Source organism: Pteropus alecto, unplaced genomic scaffold (genome assembly GCF_000325575.1).
Source record: "Pteropus alecto unplaced genomic scaffold, ASM32557v1 scaffold86, whole genome shotgun sequence".
In the NCBI taxonomy this organism is placed as follows: Eukaryota; Metazoa; Chordata; class Mammalia; order Chiroptera; family Pteropodidae; genus Pteropus; species Pteropus alecto.
Window position 1 is genome coordinate 9,628,765 of NW_006442109.1, and position 23,117 is coordinate 9,651,881.

General features: G+C 45.6%; 1 protein-coding gene across 1 annotated transcript in view; it reads left to right on the top strand.

Annotated features, from left to right (window-relative positions):
• MEGF11 (multiple EGF like domains 11) overlaps positions 1–23,117 on the top strand; it is a 325,200-nt gene that overhangs the window by 238,538 nt on the left and 63,545 nt on the right. Inside the window, exons 6-8 of the mRNA XM_006920242.3 lie at positions 11,048–11,294; positions 12,644–12,764; positions 20,532–20,668. Coding sequence (XP_006920304.1) covers positions 11,048–11,294; positions 12,644–12,764; positions 20,532–20,668 — 505 coding nt within the window. The remainder of the gene's footprint in view (positions 1–11,047; positions 11,295–12,643; positions 12,765–20,531; positions 20,669–23,117) is intronic.

Below are 23,117 nucleotides of genomic sequence, written 5' to 3' on the forward strand. Positions count from 1 at the left end.
GGCAGAAGAGGGCAGAGGTGCTGAGGGTAGAGGGGGTGGTGATGAGTTCCGATGTGGATTCTAGAAGGGCAAGCACCCATGGAGTACACACCGGCCGCTCTGCTCAGCATGGCAGAGACCTCGCCGGGGTCCTAGAGTCTCACCTGTCCTGTCTCTCACTGATAACCATGACAGTCCCTTCCTCTCTGGGCCTCAATATCCTCTTTTGTACAAGAAAAGGTGTGAAAGAACCCCAGTGTTCCTGCTCTGTGGTTCAAGGCTCTGTTGTTAAATGTCCCTAGTTGAGAAACAGGCCAGAGATCACACCAGCTGTGAGATCATGGGCAAGTCACCTAGCCACACCTAACTTTGGTCCCTTCCTCTGTATAATGGGAGTAATCATAGCTACTCTAAGGACTTATAGCTTGAAGTGAACAAATTAGGTACTGCAAAGTAACAAATACCTAGTTTTCTTTCCCATATCTGTCCATACAATACTGTGGCATCCTACATCCAGAGCAGTCCCTGTAAAGTTGATAAATTTGATAAATTTGACTCTCTCACCTTCCCATCTCCTCTCTCTGCAAACAGGTTCACACACACACACACACCCTCACACCCTCCCTTACCCTTATTTCCTAATCTGGCTCCTTGGTCTGCTAATTGTCACTCAAATATTAACAGATAACTGGGGTATTAATGGCTAATAATGCTTCATGATGTGACTGACACCCCCACACACATGCGCACTACACAAACAAGGGATGATGCATATTTCAATAGGGGGTTCCTGCAGACCCTGAGAAATGCAGTCCTAAAGGCAGAATGCCAGACAGACTCTTCGATATCTTGAAGCAGGGGCCCAGTGCTAGTTTCCAGATGCATCCATCCACAGAGAGATGCAGGGCTCTGATAAAATGGAGTTATCGAGTACCCCCCACTTTCTCCTGATATTTTGAAACTGTTATGTCTGGTTAAAATGGACTTGGTTGCCTGGAACTGTGGTGGAGGCTGTGCTGATGGAGATGAGGAAGGTAATGAGCTGAAGCAACTGACTTTGCCATTTTGAGGTAACCAATGGCTTCATTCCCTCCTCCTGCCCTGCTACCCGAAGACCCTGTCAGCTCCTGGGCCTCCTCACCTGACAATGGGGTAATCTTCCTAGTTGTAGCTGCCCCAGCAGCAGCTTTCCTACTACCCTTGCAGTCATCTCATGTTCTGATGGGTCAGTGCTTCTCATCTGTCTGTTTCTCAAACTGATGGCTTCTCAGCCCCTAGAACATAAAAGGTGCTCAGTAATTGTCTGGCAAGCGAATAAACAAGCCTAACTCATCTCCCAAAAGCTGCTGTGGTAGGATAGAAAGAGCCTTAGATCAACATAGCCAGCTACTTTCAAATCCAGCTCCCCAGTACACTGGCCATGTGGACACAGGCAAGTCACTCGGCCTCTCTCAGCCAATTTCCTGACCTGTAAAATGTGTGTGTTGCTGGTGGTGGTGTTAGGGGTTGGTACATGAGATGACCTCTAAAGCCTAGGAGTAAGAAGCAGTCTGACTCTCAACTCTGCCTTTTACACTCATGGGCGATTTTGCCCCCAAGGGGACATTTGTTAATATCTGGAGACATTTTTGGTCGTCACAATTGTGGAGGGGGGTGCTACTGGCATTTAGTAGGTGGAGGCCAGAGATGCCACTAAAAATTCTATAATGCACAGGCCAGCCTCCACAACAAAAAATGTTCTGGTCTAAAATGTCAATAGTACCAAGATTGAGAAACCCTTATTTAGTTATTTAATATCTCAGTCGAAAAATGGGGTACTAATCCCACCTTACATGGTTTACCTCAAATCCTCACTGGAACAAGGCTAGGTACGAATAAATGGCACTGGGTTAGTAAGAGGATTAAATGAAATAACCCAGGTGAGAATGCAGCTCACAGGGCTGGAGGTTCTTCCTGCATGTGGGTGTGTACGCCACCCCTGTCGCCCGAGGAGACAGTGAGCCAGCGAGGGGCGTCTGCTTTCTACACAGCTACTGTGAAGCCTGTCTCTGCTCAGAGGTCGAAGGGAGATATAGTGTAGTTAAATAACACAGAGGAAATAACAAGTGTAATAAATAGATCACTAAGAACTAATGATACATCATTATAATCCTGTGCTGTCAGCATCTTCTAGGCTTAGGGACTGTGTCAGGAGATTTGGGTTTTAATCTACAGCACCTTGGTCTATTAATATTTAATTCCAACAATCTAAGTGGTGGAAAGATAGGGAGCTGAGCTATGGCTCAGCTCAGAGCCTGGGTAACAACCTCGAATTTTTCTTTTCCATACAAGGTTAAACACCCCTCCTACCCTGTCCCCTCTGGCCTGCTTCTCAAGTAGGGACATTTAGCGACAGAGCAAGAATCACACAAAATCAGAATGGAGAGAGACCCTAGCATTTACCTACTGGTGTTTCTTAATAAGGACACCACTGGCACTTGGAGAGCATAGTTCTTCATCATGCAGGACTGTCCCTGATCATTTGTGTCAACCTAATACCCCTTTACCCCCATTTCCAGGTTCCCTCTTGGGGAGAGCAACCTACTCCAAGCAAGAACCACTGATCCAAATCTCATTTTACAAATGTGAAAACAGAGGCCCAGAGAGGGAAGGGGGCTGCCCTAGATTGCACAGCGTTGGCTGTGACCCACCCTTTTTCAATTCTCCCACAGAATTGCAGTTTGGGTCTGGAAAGAGAGGAGGGGCTTAGCCTCTGAGAATTTGCCTGTGCTTTTATTGGAGCCAGTCAGTTAACAAATGGCCTCACTCACTGGGAAGTCACTTTATCAGCTGGAATGGTTTCGTGTGGCTGCTGTCTCATCTCTGCCTCCATACCTGCTGCTTTGTAAACTCAGGAGCAATCCCATGACCTGTCAGCAACCCTACTTCCTCTTGAGGTGGGTGGGGGCATGGGGAACAGACTGGGGCCATGGGCCCTTCCTGAGAGGTACTCTGACTACATCAAGCCTTTCCATTGCTAACGGGTGACTGTGGACGCCTTGACCCAGGCTCTTGTAGTACAGGCCGAGCAGCCCAGGGTCAGTGGATTCCAGTTCTTACCTACCCCTTGACCTTCTCTTCAGTGGCCACTCCTCTTCCTTGCTGAGTCTCAGGATTCCTGTCTGTGGAATGTGAGGAACTATCTTTCCTACCCCCACCTCAGGCCTAGCATCCTCCTGCCCATCCTCCTGAGAGGACCAGTGAAAATGCAGATCAGCAACAGTAGTTCTCACCTGCCGAGCTTTTTAAAAAGACCTATAGATGGGCCATACCACTCTAGAATAATTAGATCAGAATGTCCAGGTGTGAAGTCCAGGCATGAGTGTTTTTTATAACCTCCAGGTCAATGCTAATGAGCAGCCAGATTGCAAACCATTGTCTGAGGAGGTGAATCCCCAAAAGCAGCTAAGAGGGGGCTCTTTGGTCTCTGGAGAAGGACCAAGCACCAGTTGTCAACAGTGCTAATGGCTCTTCCTGTGCCCACCTCTGGGCTGGATGCTGGGTGAGACTATAAATAGATATCTGAAACAAAAACACACCCTGGCTCCCCCACTGCAACCCACAGAGACCTCAAGGCTAATGGAGGAAATTGAATTCAAGGCACCTAACCCATTTATGTAGAAGTGGTAGCCAAACACAGTGGTCGGCCAAATTATTGTTCTTAATAAAGTTAAAAAAGACTTAAAAACAGGAGCATTTGAGATCTTGCTCCCTGCCATATGTTGTCAGTTTGGCTCAAATAAACTCATAGAAAAACTCAAAAAGGCCATAAAAACACAATTGTACCTTTAATAAATGATCTTCAGGGACTTAAAAAGATAGTTTGTACACCGGTGTTCATAGCAACCTTATTAGCAGTAGCCAAAAGATGGAAACAACCCAAGTGTCCATCAAGAGATGAATGGATAAACAAAATGTGGCATATTTATACAATAGAATATGATTCAGCTATAAAAAGGAACAAAGTACTAATACACGCTATAAGATGATGAACCTTGAAAATGATAATGATGCTAAGTGAAAGAAGCCAGACATAAAAAAACTAATATTGTATAATTCCACTTATATGAAATATCGAGAATAGGCAAATTCATAGAGACAGAAAGTAGATGAGAGGTTACCAGAAGGGAGGAGGGAATGGGGAGTTATCGCTTAATGGTTCCACAGTTGCTGTTTGGGTGATGGATATGTTTTAGAAATCATGGTGATAGTTGTACAACACCATGAATGTAATGAATGCCATTGAATTAATTGTATACCTAAAAATGATTAAAACAGCAATCTGTATGTTATATATATTTTATCATGTAGAAAGTTCTAAATAAATAATTTTTCTTAGCTGAAGAGAATAAAATTATGGAAAATTGGGCCAGCCATGGAAAACCTGGGACCTGTGACCATCATTCACACATAAACCAGTCCCTGAGAAAGGCACCTGTGAAAAATGAGCCTCTGCTTTCTCATCTCTTTGCGAGTTATCCAAGATGGCTATTTAAGCCCAGGCTGGCTGCCACTGTACCATGTCACCGCTTCTGCTAACACTAGACCACACCCAGTAGGACAGTAGGGGTTGGGAGCTCAGACACCCAGTCACTCCCTAGCTGTGTAACCTGGGATGAGCTATTTAACCCCACTGGGCCTCTGTTTCCTGATCTGCAAAATGGGAATGATAATAGCACCCACTGCAATTAGTGGTTGTGAGAATTAAATGAGAAAATTTACTTTATGCTTTTATCTCATACCCTGGCACATGTTAGCTGCTCAATCAACTGTCACAAATTTAAAAGTATACCTATGGAGAAGGGTGTGGTGAAGCTGACCCCTTTTTGGGAGCTATAAGCACACAAAGCCTGGGCCCCAAAGCCTGAAGAGGTCAGCAGGGACATGTACTGGCTGGGGAGGAAATCGGAGAGACTTGGCCAGCTTAAAGGAACAGAACAAGCCAGGCCACACACTTCTGGGTGCCCCTTATGCCCTCACTAGCTGCGTGGAGAAGATATATTCACTTGAAAAATCAGCCAAAGCCAAATATAATTAGGAAGGAGCATCTGTGACAGAAAAAAAAAAAAGCGTGTGAGGGGGTGACATTCCAAGGCCAAATTGGGAAGAGTTTATGATTATCTGTGAAAGAATACAAAGTCATGTTGTAATTTTAATGACGATAGTTTTTCTTCACCTTCAACAGTGTAGATAATTGACTGCAGCTCTGCCTCATTTCTGTCATTGCTGGGGAATGAGGTGTTTTTAAGTAGATTTTCTAGATAACTGAAGCTTATCCCTGTGAATCCTAATTTTTTAAATTTAATCACTCTGGGTGAGGGGGCATGTCTGTGGAATGGATTACATACTTCCTTGCTTCCTTAATCAGAATATTCTAAATTGAATGTAACCTCTTCCTGTCAATTTCAATATGAGGGGCTATTTGCCCCCTATAGTCTTGGCTGCAAGTTGCTTTGCTTTTTCTACAAGTGTTTTCTGTTTCGATGGTTTCCTACTGTGACATAGTGTTCTTGCTACTTATTTTTAGGAGCCCCTAAGACCCACATATACACATAAACATATACATGTGTGTATGCACACACACTGACACCAATCTGTGGTCCGAGAACCCAGATCGTCAGGCTTAGTAGACTTGTGTGCTTCTCTAACACCCTGAGCTGCCTATGATTGCACCTTCAGAGTGTACCTAAATATTCCAGCAGCCCTGTCCCCACTAGACACTCCAAGAAGGCAGCCCACTTTCCAGTACTAGCAGGTACTTGCTGAATATTTTCTGGAAGGAGTAGAAGAATGATTGCACCCAAATGTTAGTGCATCAATTAGTGGTACGTGAATGGGTTTTGAAAGCTACTTTAGATGTCCCTTATACATCTCAACCTCAGTGACCAGAATTAACCTCATTCTCTTCTCCCCCAATATTTGTTCTTTATGCTTCCTATAAAGAATATGGCACCAATATCCACCCAGCAGCCTAAGCCAGAGCTGGGGTGACAGTCTCCCTCCTTCTTCTTCTTCCCCTCAGCACCCTGTCAATACTAAATCCTTGCTGATTCTACCAGATAAACCCAGCTGGAATCTGTCCCCTTCTGTCTATTCCAAATGCTACCACTTTAGTCAAGGCCACCATTGTCTCTTTCCTATTATAACAGCTCATCCCCCTACTCTATTCCCACTCTGACTCTCCTGCCCACAAATCTATTCTCACTAGAGCTTTCTACAGCCATACCTGATCATGTCAGTCTTCTGCTTAGAACACATTCAGAGCTTCCCTGCCCTTGTATGAAGTCCACGCCCCTGAACATGGCTCACAGAGCCCTGGGACCTGGTACCCTGCTCAGGAATCTGCCTCACCTTATGCCTAGCTCTCAAAGTCTATACTCCAGACACATATACCTCTTTCTCATTTTCCCTCACATGTCATACTTTTTCCCACCCCCAACCTTTTACATCTGTTATTTCCTCTGTCTGGATCCATTCCCCAACTACACCCCTCCTTCAAGTCATTCCTTTGAGGACATCTTCCTGAACCCCCTAGTCTGGGTTTAGAGCCACTTGTTTCTTTCTCTAATGACCTGAATGACCCCTATTAGAGCCTTTTTGCTGTACACCCTAAATGCTGTTCCAGCAGATCTGTCCCCACTAGAATGTACACCCCAAGAGAGAAGGACAGTTTCTGGCACTAGCAGGTGCTTGGTAAATGTTTGATGATAGGACAAGTAGAAGAATGAAAGCACCCAAGTGTTAATGCATGGACTTCATGCCTGTTCCAGCTCCCTTATTAGAGGCATAGTTTTGTTTCCTACTGGGTTTTGGCTGTGCCAGAGAGAATAGAGGTCACCTCTGATAAGCAGTTCATAACTACATGCCCTGGTATGCACCTAGGACAAGCTGGCTTTGGACTCCAATGGTTTAGTACAGAGCCAAGGTCCAAGGGCACTGACAGTGAGGGGACCCTTCGTTCTGGACCCTGGGGTTGTTCACAGTGACAATCAGAGAAGACGTGGCTAGTCCCTGTAGCATCCCTGCCCTTGTGCTTTGCAGCTGCCACTTTGTCACCAAAGGCACCTATAAGTTATTCTCCTCAGAACTCTCATTCAGAAAGTGTCACATTTACCTACAGTGGAGAGAGGTAGAGCCAGAAGACCTGCTCCTGCCCTTGACTATATATAACCTTGGGCAATCACTTAACACTTCTCTTCCCCTTTTTCCCCATCTGTAAAATGAAAAATAATAAAACCTAATTTACAGGGTTGTAAATGTACAAGCAAGCATTTAAAATGTGGTTGTCAATATTATTACAATGGAGTCACATCATCTGTACATTAAACCTATGCAAATTCAGCTACATGTGCTTGGCAACAAAAAGAAATAGAGAAATGGTCAGTAGGTAATTCTGCTAGTCTTTCCACTCACTGGGTATATGTTCCAGAGACAGGGTGAGATGGGAGGCACCAGACTGCTAGGTTTTCAACCACTCTCTGTCCTGTGAGCCTCTACGAATGTGAGTGGAGGTTGTAACTATAACTGGACTCGATTTTTTTATTGAGATATAACTGACATAAAACTATTAGTCTCAGGTGAACAACATAATGGTGAAACATCTGTATATATTTTGAAATGATCGCGGTAAGACTAGGTAACATCCATTATCATACATAGTTACAAATTCTTTTTCTTGTAATGAGAACTTTTAAGATCTACTCTGTTAGCAACTTTTACATGGTATTATTAACTATAGTCATTTTATATGTGACATCCCCATGACTTATTTATGTTATAATTGGAAGTTTGTACCTCTTGACCGCTTTTGCCCATTTTGCCAACCCCCTACCCCTACCTCTGGCAACTACCAATCTGTTCTCTATGAATTTGGTTTTTGTTTGTTAGAGTCTACAAATAAGTGAGATCGTATGGCATTTGTCTTTCTCTGACTTATTTCACTTAGCATAATGCCCTCAGGGTCCATCCATGTTGTCACAAATGGTAAAATTTCCTTCTTCTTTGTGGCTGAGTAATATTCCATTGTATTTATGTGCCACATTTTTTTAAATTAATTTTTATTATGATGACATTGGTTAACAAAATCCAGTACATTTCAAGTATATAATTTAACAGTAAGACATATATATACATACATACATATATATATACATACACACACATATATATATATATATACACACACACACACATATATATATATTTTGCATTGTGTACTTTTTCTTTATCCAGTCATCTATCGATGGATACTCAAGTTACTTTGTGTCTTAGCTATTGTAAATAATGCTGCAATGAACGTGGGAGTACAGATGTCTTCTCGAGTCAGTGTTTTTCTTTCAAATAAATAACCCAAAGTGGAATTGCTGGATCATATGGTAGTTACATTTTTAATTTTTTAAAGAACTTTTATGTTGTTTTCCATAGGGGCTGCACCAATTTACATTACCACCAACAATACACAAGGGTTCCCTTTTCTCTACATCTTCGCCAACAATTGTTATTTCTTGTCCTTTTGATAATAATTATTCTAACAGGTATGAGGTGATAATTCATTGTGGTTTTGATTTACATTTCCCTGATGATTAGTGATGTTGAACACCTTTTTATGTACCTGTTGTCTATCTGTGTGTCTTTTTTGTAAAAAATGCCTATTTAGATTCTCTGCCCATTTTTAAATCAAATCGGGTTTTGTTGTTATTGTTGTTATTTTTGTTGTTGCTGTTTTTGCTATTGAGTTGTATGAGTTCTTTATATATTTTGGATATTAACCTCTTGTCAGATATGTGATTTATAAGTATTTTCACCCATTTGGTAGGTTACCTTTTTACTTTGTTGATGGTTTCCTTTGCTATGCAGAAGCTTTAGTTTGATATAGTCCAATTTGTTTATTTTTGCTTTGAGTGTCAAATCTAAAAAATTATTACCAGGACTGATATTAAGGAGACTACACCCCATGTTTTCTTCTAGGAGTTTTATGGTTTCAAGTCTTACATTCAAATCTTTAATTCATTCTGAGCTAATTTTGGTGTATGTTATAAGACAGTAGTCTAGTTCCCCAGTTTTGCATGTAGCTGTCCAGTTTTCCCAGCACCAAAAGACTGTCTTTTCCTCATTGTATATTCTTGGTTCCTTTGTTGTAAATCAATTGACCATGTATGCATGGGTTTATCTCTGGGCTCTCTATTCTATTCTGTTGATTTGTGTGTCTGTTTTTACGCCAATACCATACTGTTTCGATTGCTATAGGTTTATTAGATAGCTTGAAATCAGGAAGCATGATGCCTCCAGCTTTGTTCTTTTTTTCTCAAAATCGCTTTGGCTATTGGACTTGATTTTTGCCTCACTCACTATAGTACCAAGTGGAAAACACAGGGTTAGGCTCACTCCTAATTTGGCAGCTTGGTTTGTATGTGTGAATATTTGGGACACAGATGAAGAAGAGATAAAGCAAAATAAAGAGATTGGGACTCTGGGTCTTGATTAGTTCCATCTACTGAAGTACGATGGACAGGCTCCATGACATTGATCACTTGACCCTAGTCGACAAGAGGGAGGTATATACAGAGGAGTCGGTGGGGCTGACGGAGTGATTCCTCCATCAACCTGTACTCCCCAGAGATCCACTCACTGGAACCTCGTGCTCTTGTACATGCCCAACACCTGAGTGCCACTCTCTCTTTTTGCACGTACTGAGCCTGCCCCAATAACACCTTCCCTGATCCCACTCACCTGTCCTCTTTCCTCTCTGAGTGTCTAAACCCTGGAATCAGAGCACGAAGGTCAATTAATTATGTCCTTGTCTTCAGGCAGTAGGGTGGTCAGCCATCCCACTTTGCTCAGGACTGAGGGATTTCTCTGAATGCAGGACTTTCAGTGCTGAAACCAGGACAACTGGGCACTGTGATAGGCAGACAAGTGAGCCATCTTTTATAGCCCATTTCAGATACCTTCTCTTCCAGGAAGTCTTGCCTGGTCTCCTTAGCTAGGAGCCATCTTTCTCTCCGTTGAACATCTCCCAGAACATTAGTTGTGCCTGTCCATATCCTTCCTATTCCAGGATTCAGGTGAATGAGACTAGAGTTGGAGGACATCTTGTTGTGTGTCCTGTATGTACCAGGTAAGGGTCAGAGTGGTAGGTGGCAGCAGGCTGGGGGACCTAACTGGGGCTCTGCCATTCAGCCCCTTTCCACAGCTGTAGAGTGTGAATTTCTGCATAGGTAGCTCATATATCACTCTTCGAAACATTGAATTACATATAAAGATCTCAAAAGCTGTCTGTCACCTCTCAGGGAAACATTTCTTTTTTCCTGTTCCTTCTGAAGTTGGCTCCTTGGAAAATAATGAAACTGAACTGAAGATGAAACAACTAGGGTTAGGCGTGTAGGCACTACTGAAAGGGAGAAGCAGCAAGCAGGAGGGACAGGGAAGGGTGACAGAAAGTTGGAGCCAGGGGAGGAACAGGGAGTGAGAAGACATATTCAAGGAAAGTAAGGTGCAAGAGGTGAGAAAACTAATGAATTTGGGGAAGAGATGGGAAGAGGCAGGAAAGTTAGAGAGATGGGAGCTGGGCTGGGCTGGGCTGGGCTGGGCTGGAAAGGTACCAAGAAAGAGAGTAGGGCCACAAAGAAGAGGGGTGGCTGACCCGAAGGAAAAGGGCTGGGCGGCTGAGAGGAACAGAGACAGCCAACCAAGAAGAGTTTAGCAAAGGCAGAAGGAGGTCAACAGCTGGTGGTTCCGGAATTTCAGTACAGGAGAGGGGGCTTCTAGAGACACTGGTTGGAATGGAATGGCCCCAGCTGGGAGATGCCTCGAAGAAACAAGCTTCTTAACTTGTGTGATTATTTGGGTGGTTTGGTGGAGCAGCTGATGGAGATTAGGAGGCGTCAAAGCTTCCACCCAGATACCCCTTGCTACTTACTTCTTATCCAGGGAAGAGCTATGCAGAGATGGAAGGCTGCTTGGGCATCAGCTCCCCATTCCAAGGAGAGTGCACGAGTTCCCTCAGCCCTGACGGGCTCCTCTCTTTCAGGCTGTGACAGCGACCACTGGGGTCCCCATTGCAGCAACCGGTGCCAGTGCCAGAACGGTGCCCTGTGTAACCCCATCACCGGCGCCTGTGTGTGCGCCGCCGGCTTCCGTGGCTGGCGCTGCGAGGAGCTCTGCGCACCAGGCACCCACGGCAAGGGCTGCCAGCTGCCGTGCCAGTGTCGCCACGGTGCCAGCTGCGACCCCCGCACTGGCGAGTGTCTCTGCGCACCCGGCTACACCGGCGTCTAGTGAGTAAAGCGAACAAGATGCGCGCAGAGGTGGGGCGGGACGCGCGGGTTCAGCTGCCCTCTCCACAGCTGCATGATCCCCACCTGCTCCTTGCTGGTGGGCGGGGTGGTGGGGACAGGTGGAATTTCAGGATAGTCCTGGCTGTAAAATCTCCTGCGCTCAGACCCCAACTCCTGCTAAATGCCCAGACGTCCTCCACTCAGGTCTGAGATCCCTGCCACTCGGGCAGGGGAGACTGGTGCAAGCTGAGTCTGTGCATGAATGGGCACTACCATGGCCAGAGTAGCTCATTAAACTCCTTCCAGGCATCTCTTCCTGGTGGGGACCCAGACCTTAGATTGGAATTCTCTTTTGATCATATCCTAAATGCTTCTGCTTACCTGGGGCCTGACCTTTCCAGGCCATTTGGAACAGAACGAATGAGGGCCCTGGGCAGATATCATTCATAGTTTGGTGAATTTATTGTACCTGTTCCTCTCCCCTACCTCCTCCCCTCAGACCCCAAACAGCCCCTCACTCCAGTTCTCTGGAGAGTCTGTATTGACAAGGGACTTCCAAGGCTGCTTAGTTGAGACCCCCTCAGAGGCAAGATTGAAGCTCCCCCCACCCCACACACACACACCCGCCCACCCACCCGAAGGCTCAGTGGCCTCCCCAACAGCCTTACATCTTGCGAAAATATCCGAGGACTCTGAACACAGACACATCCTTGACTGAGGGTGTTCTCTGCCCCCACGTCTGGCCAGCTCCAGTGAGAGGCCAAGGCCACTGGACTAAGGCCTAAGGTCAAGACCCTATACAAAGCCTCCCCCATACCTCAGCAGTGCCCAGTCCCTGCACACGAGCCTGTCATGGTAGATGAGAGCCTTCCAGAGCCTGGAAGGCGGGCATGTCACAGATTCTCCCTCTCTCTGAATCTAGGCAGATTCTAGAAGGCCAGATCCATGGCCACTTCTTTGCTCATGCTGTTCCTTCTGCCTGGACTGCCCTTCCTCCCATTCTCCCAGTAAAACTAACTTGAAGACTCAAGTAAAATATCTCCCTCTTAGGGAAGGCTTTCTCAGCTCTCCCTGCCCAGGAGAGCACTCTTCTTTACACTAAACTCTCTTAAGTCCATCCCACAAGTACTGGCCCAAGCTCACACATTTCAGTTCATTATATCTGAGCCCTGCTTCCCCCTCCTGGCAGGAAGCAGGACTGCATCTCAGCTGACCTGCCTAGTACAGTTCACATTGACTGTGAACTCACTAATTCCTAGGGAGCCCTGGAGTGTTGGGACTGGCAGTGCTGGGGCCCTGCCACCTGATCTGAGTGCTGCTGCATCTAACACGTCTGCTTCTCCATGTAGCTGCGAGGAACTGTGCCCGCCTGGGAGCCATGGGGCTCACTGTGAGCTGCGCTGTCCCTGCCAGAATGGGGGCATCTGCCACCACATCACTGGCGAGTGTGCCTGCCCCCCAGGCTGGATGGTAGGTGGACCCTCTGATAATGGTGGGGCGCTGTAGGAAGTCACACACACCCTGGAGGGCAGAATTTCTCTCCCACCCTGAATACCCTCCCTTCCTATTAATGGTCATGGACATCATTAGACACTGCCTTGGACACAGCTTTGAATCTCAGGTCTGCATCTAAGTGCTGTGTGACCTGAGACAATTTACTTAACTTCTCTGAGCCTGTGGTCCCTCATGAATGAAACAGTTGAATTCTTCTCATAGATTGTCTCTGTCTTTGGGCATAGATACTCACTTGAGCTGCCATGAGCCCTGGGCCAGATGTGGCAGAGAGGGCATGATGGAAGGATGGAGAGAGGAGAGGAGACAGCAGGGTGTTCAGATTCCCAGCCTTCACCCCTTAAACACACACACACACACACACACACACACTCCAATTTAAAAAATGGGCTGTGTACTTGAACAGACACTTCTCTCAAGAAAACGTCTCTCTCTCTCTCTCTCTCTCTCTCTCATTCCGTGGGACCCAGAATCTATATTTTTCTCAGGTGTTCCAGGTCATTCTGATGCAGCCTCAACCAATCCAGGTCTTCTGTCTGGGAACCGCTATTGTGGGAAAAGGAGATGGGATTTATAACCTCATAGGCCATAATTCAGGTCTCAAGTCCAATGCTGACCCTGAAAAAAGCCTTAAGTTACTATGGTATCTGCTTTCCCATCTGCAAAACTGACATAACAATAGTCAGCCTACCCTCCTTAGCTGCCATGGTTGGTAGAAGGCTCAGATGAGGCAATGCATGTCCGAAGTGCCTGGCAAATGCAAGTTTTCTACAGTTGCCGGTTTTATCTGTCCCTGGATGCCACAGACAATCCACAAGTCTCCTTTTAGCCAACACACTCTACCTGTGGGTGACCCTCTTCAACCTCCACAAACCTACACTCCTCAGATGCAGTGAGTCACTAAAGCTGACTTTGCTGTTTCCTGTTTTGGAGGAAGAAGCTCGGTGGCATAGCTGGCTGCTTCCTCTTGGAGCCTGCAGCTTTGCAAAGGCAGAGAGGGCAGGGCTGCTGAGTAGGAGCAGGATATTTCAGGATACTTTGAAAGTCTAGGCCATGGGGTGAGCAGGAAGGATGCCTACAGGACCCACTGATGCAGGTATAAATTTGCTAGACCTTTTTAGAGCAGGATAGGACCTAGGGGGTCATCTGGTTCAGCATCACCCAAACCTAGCTACATTGCCAGAGTTGCAGAGGGTTGAGATTAAATACATATTTCCAGGCTCCACCAGAGACCTTCTGGAGCCTGGGGATCTCTATTTTTAATAAGCTCCCCAGATAATTCTGAGGCAGCCAACCCTGTCCGCAGGTCTGCATTTTGGAAATAATTGATCAAGACCGTAGGATTTCCTTCAGTGTCTCCAAGAACCCTAGGGTTTCTTGGGGGTGAGGGCTAGGATGGGGAGCCTAATAATTAGGACTCCGGCTCCCACACACCCCACCACTTCTCCATTTTAATCCATATACTGTCTCTATTGAGGTTCTAAGTAAGATTTCACATAAAAACAGGGTCTCCCAGCTTTAAGATGTTTGAACACCACTAGTCTATGAATACCTTCCTTCTCAGGTGAGGAAGCCAAGGCCCAGAGGAGCTAAGTGACCTGCCCAAGGCCACAGTGCATGTTAAGAGTGAAGTAGAGCTAGAATCCAGGTCTCCTGACTCCTGAATCTCAACCTTTGGTGTCCGTCTGTCTGTCTGTCTCTCTCTTCTGAGGAGGATAAAGGGGCTGCTGCTACCTGTCCCACACCTGCCCACTTCTCCCACTCTGATCCACTCTCTGGAAAGGCCTTCTCATCTGCAGCCAGCTTCCAGAATCCCAGTACCTGAGGGCTGGGTCCTCAGAGGCCCAGCCATAGGCAGTGAGGTCAGATTAGGATGTGGTAGGGAGAAACGGGCCACAGGCAGGCCCTGTGCTTGTAAAGGCCTCTCTAGAGAGAATGATGGAGGCTGGTGATTGAAAAGCGGAAAGGGAGGAAGCCAACACGTGGAGAAATTTGTTTTTCTCCCTTACACAGTGAGAGATTTGTTCTTCCAGAAGACAGGAACTCTGTCAATAGAAGCTTTGGATTTGGGGACTTTATGTTTTTCATTTTATTGTAGACAATTGCATTTCTATTTTTGATTCAGCATTAACTTGCACATTCGTCTGAATTATTAATACCTCTCATGCATGCAGAGTCATAGTGTCATGAAGCTGCGGTTCAGGCTTGAGGCCCCTCCCCAGGAAAGGCTGAGGGCCAAGGAGAGGGTGCTGGGCAGAAGGGTCCTCCCTTTGTCATCCTCTATTGCCTCACTTTCCCGTAGGCCCCAGGTGGCTTCAGCCACACTCAGAGACCTAATGGGTACAGCTGCTAACTCACATGGTGCAGCTCCCCAAAGAACCGAGGCATTGTGCAGAAGTGGAGAGGTGCCACCAGGAACTCTGTCCCTCCAGGCCCTTCCTCAGAGATTCCTGGCCCCTAGACTCTGGGCAACACTCCAGTTGCCCAGCTGTGGCAAGCTCCTTCCAGTGTAGGGCTTTATAAGAGCCTGGGGGATTATTACCTCTCTTCTTCTGGGCTCTGAGACCTTTCAGAGGAGGGGAACGAGGCATGAGTAACTTGATGAGAGTAGACACTACAGACAGACATGGAGGTAGGAGGAGATGTGATCACCCCCACTTAGGAGTTCCCAGTCCGATGATGGAGGCTGGATATAGAGTGTACAGGTATGCGTGCACAAACATACTCACTCACACAAAAGACAACAGGCCTGAAGAGCTGAGAAATAGGACCGGTTATCGTGGAGGGCCAAGGAGAGATGTTTGGAACTGAGGTTGTAGAATCACAGAAGCTCAGGTTTGGAAAGGATGTTTCCTAGAGCCTCATGCCCTGGCCTGTGGCCTGGGTCATTTCCACAGCACTCACACCACTGCTGTTCACTGTCCATCGACGGCATCCTGATAATTAGAAATGCCTTCAGAAGCTTGGCGAGGCCAAGTTGTCATATTGGCATGGCCTTAAGTCCTTTCACTATCTTGGCTTCCTCCTTTTTTTATGTTCCCTTTAGCCATGGTCTGTTTACAGTGTGGCTGGTCTCCAGATTTTGACAAAATCAGATAAGTGGATTAACCAGTTCTGAGAGGAGCAAGGCTATTGCCTCACCTCATCTCCAAACTCCTAGATGCCACACAGCCTGAGATCCCTCTACAAGTGGAGACACAGACTCAGATGACCATAGCACAGGTGTGTTAGGGCTGTCAGAGCAAAGTAGCACAGACCAGGCAGCCCAAACAACAGAAATTTATTTTCTCACAGTTCTGGAAGCCAGAACTTCAAGATCAAAGTGTTGGGAGAGTTGGTTCCTTCTGAAGCGCCTCTCCTTGCCTTATAGATGGCTGTCTTCTCTGTGTATTCACATGGCCTTCTCTCTGTGCTTGTCTATGTCCTAATCTCCTCTCCTTATGAAGACATCTGTCATATTGGATTAGGACCCACCCTAATGGTGGGTGGTCCCTCCCCAGGAAAGGCTGAGGGCCAAGGAGAGGGTGCTTTAACTTTATTACCTCTCTAAAGGCCCTATCTCCAAATATAGTCACATTCTGAGGTTAAGATATATAAATTTGGGGGGTGGGGAACACAACTCAACTCATAATAGCAAGAGAGAGACCATAGGCCACAGCCCCCTCTTAAGCTGACACTTTCCTGCCTGCTCTATCCCTTGCTTTTCCCCAAAAGACTGTTTTTCCAACCAGCAGTAATTGACTAGTTATGTGGTTCTCTTCCACTCTTCTCAGTCCTAGGTAGTCCTGGGCTCCTATCACATTTCACCTCATCAAATGTCCACTTGGGCTGAATGAATATTAATTAAGGGCCTGCCCTTAGGGCACTGTACTAGGTTCCTTCACTTTCCTAATCTCACCTAATCTTTCACCCACCTGGGAGACCCAGGGTTACCATTCCATTTTATAGATGAGGAAACTGAGGCTCAGAATGATCACATGACTTATCCTATTAAATCATTTTTAGTGTTTATGTACATATACCCCCATATGTATTATTACTAAATTATCCTTGAACCTCTGCAGTCATCTGGGAGGTGATAGAACTGGGATGTGAGCCCAAGTCCTGACTTTGAGTCCGGTGTTCTTTCTACCACACCAGCAGCAGGCCTTGTAGTTATCGAAATCTTTAAGGCCTTAAGAGCTCAAAACCAAGGACGGACCTAGAAGTTCAAGGACCTGGAGTGCCTGCAGTTGGGGAATACGGAGCAGGGGCTAAAAGAGGTGCTCACCCTCCTGTCCAAAATGTCAGAAAGGATGCCTGATTTTCCCAGGAAGTGTTGGAAGGAAGCATTTTATATACCAAACTTTCCTACTGGCCTCCTCAGGGGGCCCTGGTCATGTCTCGGCAGCTCTGAAGAGAAAAGGAATCTCCAGCCTATTAGGATAGTTGGTGTCTGCGAATGTGCACCTGTGTGTCCATGGGTGTGTATGTGGTATATGTGTGTAAGTACATGAGGGCTCCACAGTGCTCCATGATGGGGAGGTAGGAGGTATAAGCACAGCCCCCCAAAGATGGCTCAAAATGCTTTTTCAGGGTCAGAGTATCCTTGTCCAGGTCAGGACTATAGATGATTGACTCAGATGGTGGCCAGAAAGATTACTCTCTTCTTTCAAGAATCACTAGAGTTTGTGTGGTGCAGTTAGAAAGGTAGTGGCACCCCCACTACCTCCAGGAGGAAGAGAGACCCCTTCTCTGAGTAGCTTTTCCCCGCCCCTCTCTTTACACACACACTCATCTCACTGTCTTCAGCTGCTGCCTCTGTCTCCTCGATCCTCCCTTCCCTTGCCACCCTCAGCCCTTCATTGTCTGACCTATGTGTGGAAGAGAAATCTGAGCTAAAAGGCTTCCCACTTTATTCATTACAAGTAAATTAGATGGTATTGAAAGATGTCTCTAGTCAGCAGGATTTTCCTGACTAAACTAGCTTCTTCAGGGTTGGCAGTTATTGGTGCTTAATAAATGTGTGTTGAACTAATTGATTAATTAACTGTGATGGAATCCTTGATCTCTATAAGAGAAATAACTATCTCTGGTGTGGGAGAGGCTAGAAGGGCAGCAGGAGACAACAGCAGGTTCAGATTTCTGTTTGATAGAGACCTAAGATTCATATGTATGATTTTAAGTTATCTAACACCTCAAGGCTAATACTGGAGGGAGGAGGAAGTCAATTTTCTCCTCCCCACTCACAAATCTCACTCTCAAAAGGCAACCACATTCAAATCTTTTTGTTTCTTCCAGCATTTCTCTTCATATTTCTTCATAACATGCTTTACTGCCATTTCCTGAGTTTTCCATTGTAGACATTTGTTGAATCTATTGACTTCCTATAGAATAAAATTCAGCTCTATCCTACGTACACGCAAACACAAGCAACTCTTCTCCCACTGTCTCAATGGAGTTTTATTACAATTTTTGGTGAAATCACTTTTTAACATTTATGTACATATGCCCACATATGTGTTGTTACCAATTTATCCCTAAAACTCTCTGTAAAATTCTAAAATGCCTCTCAATAGGGTCAGACACATCAGAAATCTCTCAGTTTGATTTTTGTTTCTGTTTTGATTTTGAGGTCACACTCACAGAACCCTGCATGCTTCTTTTTTTTGGATAATTCTTTTTGATGGGGAAAAAAAAATCTTCCAGTAGCTTCCTGAGAAAGTATTCATGGAAAGTTAATTTTCTGAGTCTGTTCAAATCTCACAATGTCTTTATTGAATCCCCCACTTGAATATTAGTTTGGGTAGGTGTAGAATTCTAGGTTGGAAATTATTTTCCTCCAAATTTTTAAGGCATTGGGCTCCATAGTCTTCTAGTTTCTAGTTAAGAAGTCTAATTCTTTTGTATGTGACTTTCTAAAAACTTTGAGGTTCATTTATTTATTCATAAAATTGTAAAAATTTACAATGATAGGCCTTAATGTTGATCTCTTTTCACTTTTTGTGCTAAATATTCTATAGGCCCTTTCAGTTCAGAAATCAGTACGTTCCATTCTTCCATTCTGGGAAGTAGTCTTGTATTATATGTCCCATGTAATTTGCTTACCTACATTTTTCTGTTCCACAGTCCAGAACCCCTATAAATTACATGTCAGAACTCCTGGACAGATCTTTTTTATTATCTTTATTTTTTTTCTCTCTCTCTCTCTCTCTCTCTCCCTCCCTCCCTCCCTCTCTCTCTGTTCTGCTTTGTGGGAGATTTCTTCACCTTTATCTTCCTTTGCATTTAAAAAATTTCTATCATCTTAGTTTTACTTTTTAACAACTCTTTGCTATTCTCTGGATATCCCCTTTTTAGCCCTCTATTCTTTCAAATATTTTCATCTAACTGCCTAAGGCTATTCATTTTCATTATAATAGAAGCTTTTTCTTTTGTTTTCTTTGCTCCCTGCATTGTTTATTTGTCTGTTTTGGCCTTCTTTCATATTAGAGCCCTCTTGTTAGAAGTTTTCTAACAAGTCTTCTTCATATTAAAATTTTCTTTCATGTTAGAGCCTCATTTCAAGTATCTAGTGATCGTTGGCCACCTGTTCCTGTTTTACTATAAGCTTCAGAAAATCCATTTGGAAACCTAGGGGCAGGGGGAGATGCCAGGCTTGTTGCTTAATGGGATCCTCAACTGTTAGTATCCACAGGTCTTTCCTCTTGAGCTCTCAGTGTCCCCAGAAAGGAGTCTTCCAGAATTCTACCAGAGGGAGTATAGTCTGGGAACCAATATTCCAGATGCTGAGCAGGGGAAGAGAGCAGAGGGTCTGATCATTCAGCAGGCTGAGTTCAACAGGATCCCTATTTCCCACAGCACCCCCACCTTCAGCCGTGCTTGGAACCCCTCGATCAAAGCCTTTGTAGGTTGACCTGTCTAAAAGTAAACTGGTAGTCTTGAGAAGTCACCTAGATATTTGAAATGGGGGCAAAAATCTGGGGTCTAATTCTCTTTTATAAGTTTTCAAACAGTTCTGTTTTATCACACTTGCACTTTGGCCTTGCGAGCTTCCTGGTGTCTCTGATTCCTGAGCTTTTCTGAGGTTACCAGGCAGTGTCTTTCCATACTCCCTTTGCAGGCATTTGGCATTACCAAGAAAGCAGAAACTTCAGTTGTTACATTCCTCCCTCTGTTCTTCCATCTTCCCACATGTAACATCTCTTGTTCTCTATGGTCTCTTTTCCCATTCCTTTTGTCCCTGTAGGTTTATGCCTTTCCCCGCTTTACTCTCATGTCAGCTGGGTTTGAGAAAGAAATAGAGATAACATATGTTTCAAGACCATCAAGGTTAAACACAGTCTCTTCTTTGTTTTTCCTCAGCACTTTGTTGTGTACCAGTGTGAGCACTTCAGTTACTGTTTTTTTTGCCTCTCTCTCCAATAGACTGGGAGGACAGGAATTGAGTCTTACTCATATTTTTATATTCTTAGTGTCTGACACAGTGCCTGGTATACAACAAGTACTCAATACGTGTGTGCGAATAATTGGATGAGCAAATTGGCCTCAGTCTCCCCATCTCTAAAATGGGGCTTTGGAGCCATGACATCCAGCTTTCTATGCTTCTGTGATTGGGGAGAAAGTCCTAGTAAGGGAACAGGGTGGCCCCTTAGGCCATAGCAGCTGTGCCGCTTCCAGGAGAGAGTGGCCCCAAGATGCATCTCAGAAGCACCACCGATGCATGTCTTCCCTCCTCTGTTTCAGGGAGCCGTGTGTGCCCAGCCCTGTCCACCAGGGACTTTCGGCCAGAACTGCAGCCAGGATTGTCCTTGCCACCATGGAGGGCAGTGTGACCATGTGACTGGACAGTGCCACTGCACAGCTGGATACATGGGGGACAGGTAAGGTAATGTTAACTATTGTCCTTGCTGTTCATATCACTCATTTTCACGGCCTTGCTGAGAATGGCTGAGGTGTACCAGCCAACAGCATTCTCCTGCCAGCTTTTCTGTTCTTTCCCCTGAAAGAATTCTGAGTTCTCCCGCTAGGGATATTCATCGACACATCCTTCCTGACCCTGGGCCTGCTGAGTGTACCCCAACTCCCAGCCCCGTGTCTCGAACTCTGAACTTGCATTGATTCACTTGGGGAAACAAGTGAGCACCTACCACCCATCCTCTACTTTCACCCCGCCTGTAGGGCATCCATAATCCAATGAAGCCGAGAGTGCCAAGTCAGTTCACACATTTTGCACAATTTCTTCTAGAAACGATTTCTTATTCCTAATGTGAGTTCTGCCAGACAGATCATGACATCGGTTTGCATACGTTGAAGGTCTCTGGCCTGAAAGCAGACTAAATAAGGACACCAATGTCCTGGGATCAAACCAGCCTTGCAAAGTGAATAATTCACAAACATAACTGAGGAATTACTGTGTGGGCACATTTGCCACAGTAGGAGGGAGGCTAAGTGCTGTGGGAGAATGAGAAACAACAACCAGTGTGTCTGTGGCGAGTGAATTCAGAGCTGGATTTTTTGCCTTGGACCCAGGCCAAGCCTCCTCCCTCACACTCTCAGCCACATGCATCTCTTCAAGCAGAGAGAAAGGCACTAGAGAAAAGGCTCTCACACCCTTGCCTGGTCCTGGGGATCCATGTTTCATCTCTGACCCTGGATTTTGTTACTCTGCCCAGACAAGGTGAGGTGAGGGCAACATGTTCACCATTCCTTTGCCTTCCTTGCCCAGGAAGGAAGCAGGAATCAGAGCTAAATCCACCAGTGAGTCCTTCTGGCTGACTGACATACTGGGTTTCTCCAACTCTCACTGGAGTCAGCCCCCAAATCCTTAGTGATGTCCCGATAAGAGCTCTTCCATTGTTTGCCGTGGGCTTGCTTGCCCCCAGCCCGAAGTCTTCAAGCCAGATCTGATCTCTTCGTGAGCCAGTGCTCATGTCCATGAGCTTCCCAAGCACAGAACATGAGATGTGGCATCGGGGGATCCATCCCTCCCTGACCTCTGTCAGAGACTGGGTCTCTAGAGGAAGTGTGTGGGAGGGGAAGGACTGAAGCACTGAGCCCACCTTCCCATCCTCACCATTTCCCCCAGTAAGGAAACACCCAGGATGAACTTGTAGGGACAGGAGTCAGATGACTCTGGAACCAGAACAGGACCCCTTTGTTTCAGTCCACTTTTGCATGAGCAGGAATTCAGCCCACTTGTTGGAGACAAGCAAGCCCAGGGCTCCAGATGACTGGACTCAACACCAGTAGACCCTGCCTCACTGGCACTCTCGATTTTCAATGCTGGGATGTCCCAAATAGAGAAGTGATCCTATTCCCTCCTCTCATTGGGGCTCAGCTCATGAACCTAGGGCAGAGAGAAATCCCAGAAGCCTCGGGGTCCTCTAGCCAGCTTTGCCAATCAACCACAGAGATGAGTTTAATAGAAGGGTCGGGTAACATTTGGATTTCCCACCTAAAAGGCCTGCCTGGTATTTAATATTTTGTAAAATTGCCTCCATTAGTTTTGTAGGTGACAGCTGCATTAACCCGCCCCAAATCATCACAAGCATATTAAAGCTGAGTGGGTGTAATAATGCAGACCTCCCCAGATAGGCAGAATCCAGTGCAAATTAAACACGAAACATAACGAGGGCTTTGCAGCTCATTTTGTAATTTAATTGAGCAATGTATCTGGTTGTTAATGGCAATATCGGACACATTAGATTGATATGTTGCAAAGGAAGGATGTTTAAGTAGAAAACTAATTACTGCTGTGATTACCCTTCTGTTCCACAGGCCCCGTTATTAGCGTGCTTTGTGTAAAATTCATTAGTAGTCGTTGCTTGATCTCTAAATAAATAAGTTATTTAAATTGTGAGTAGGAAAAAAAAAGAGGCTGATTATGTAAATGGATTAGGTTGTCAATATTTCATTTCTAATTTTTTTTCTGGGACTGTGGAGTCAGTTACTTCATAAATATGGCAGGGTGGTGAGGTGCCCTTCAGAGGAAGCTCGCCATCAGAGGAACCTGCCGGATGGGAGGGAACAGCAGTCTTCCAGTGACAGGGAGGAGGAGTCGGGAGGTGTCTCCTGCCTTGGGTTTCTTCCCTTGATGTCTGAGACATCTGAGACGGGCCAAACTCAGTAACTTCTAGAGAAATCCATTCTGAGGCTGAATAGGGGTTAACAATTCAGATAGTGATTTTCTAGCTCTTCAACACTGTGTCTTCCCCTTCTGCTTCAATTTCCCTCCTTCCCTCCCCCAGCTTGCCTCCCCTCCTCCTTCCTATCTTCCACCTTCCATTCCTTCTCCAGATATACCCTTTTATCATTCCTCTTCCTCCCTCT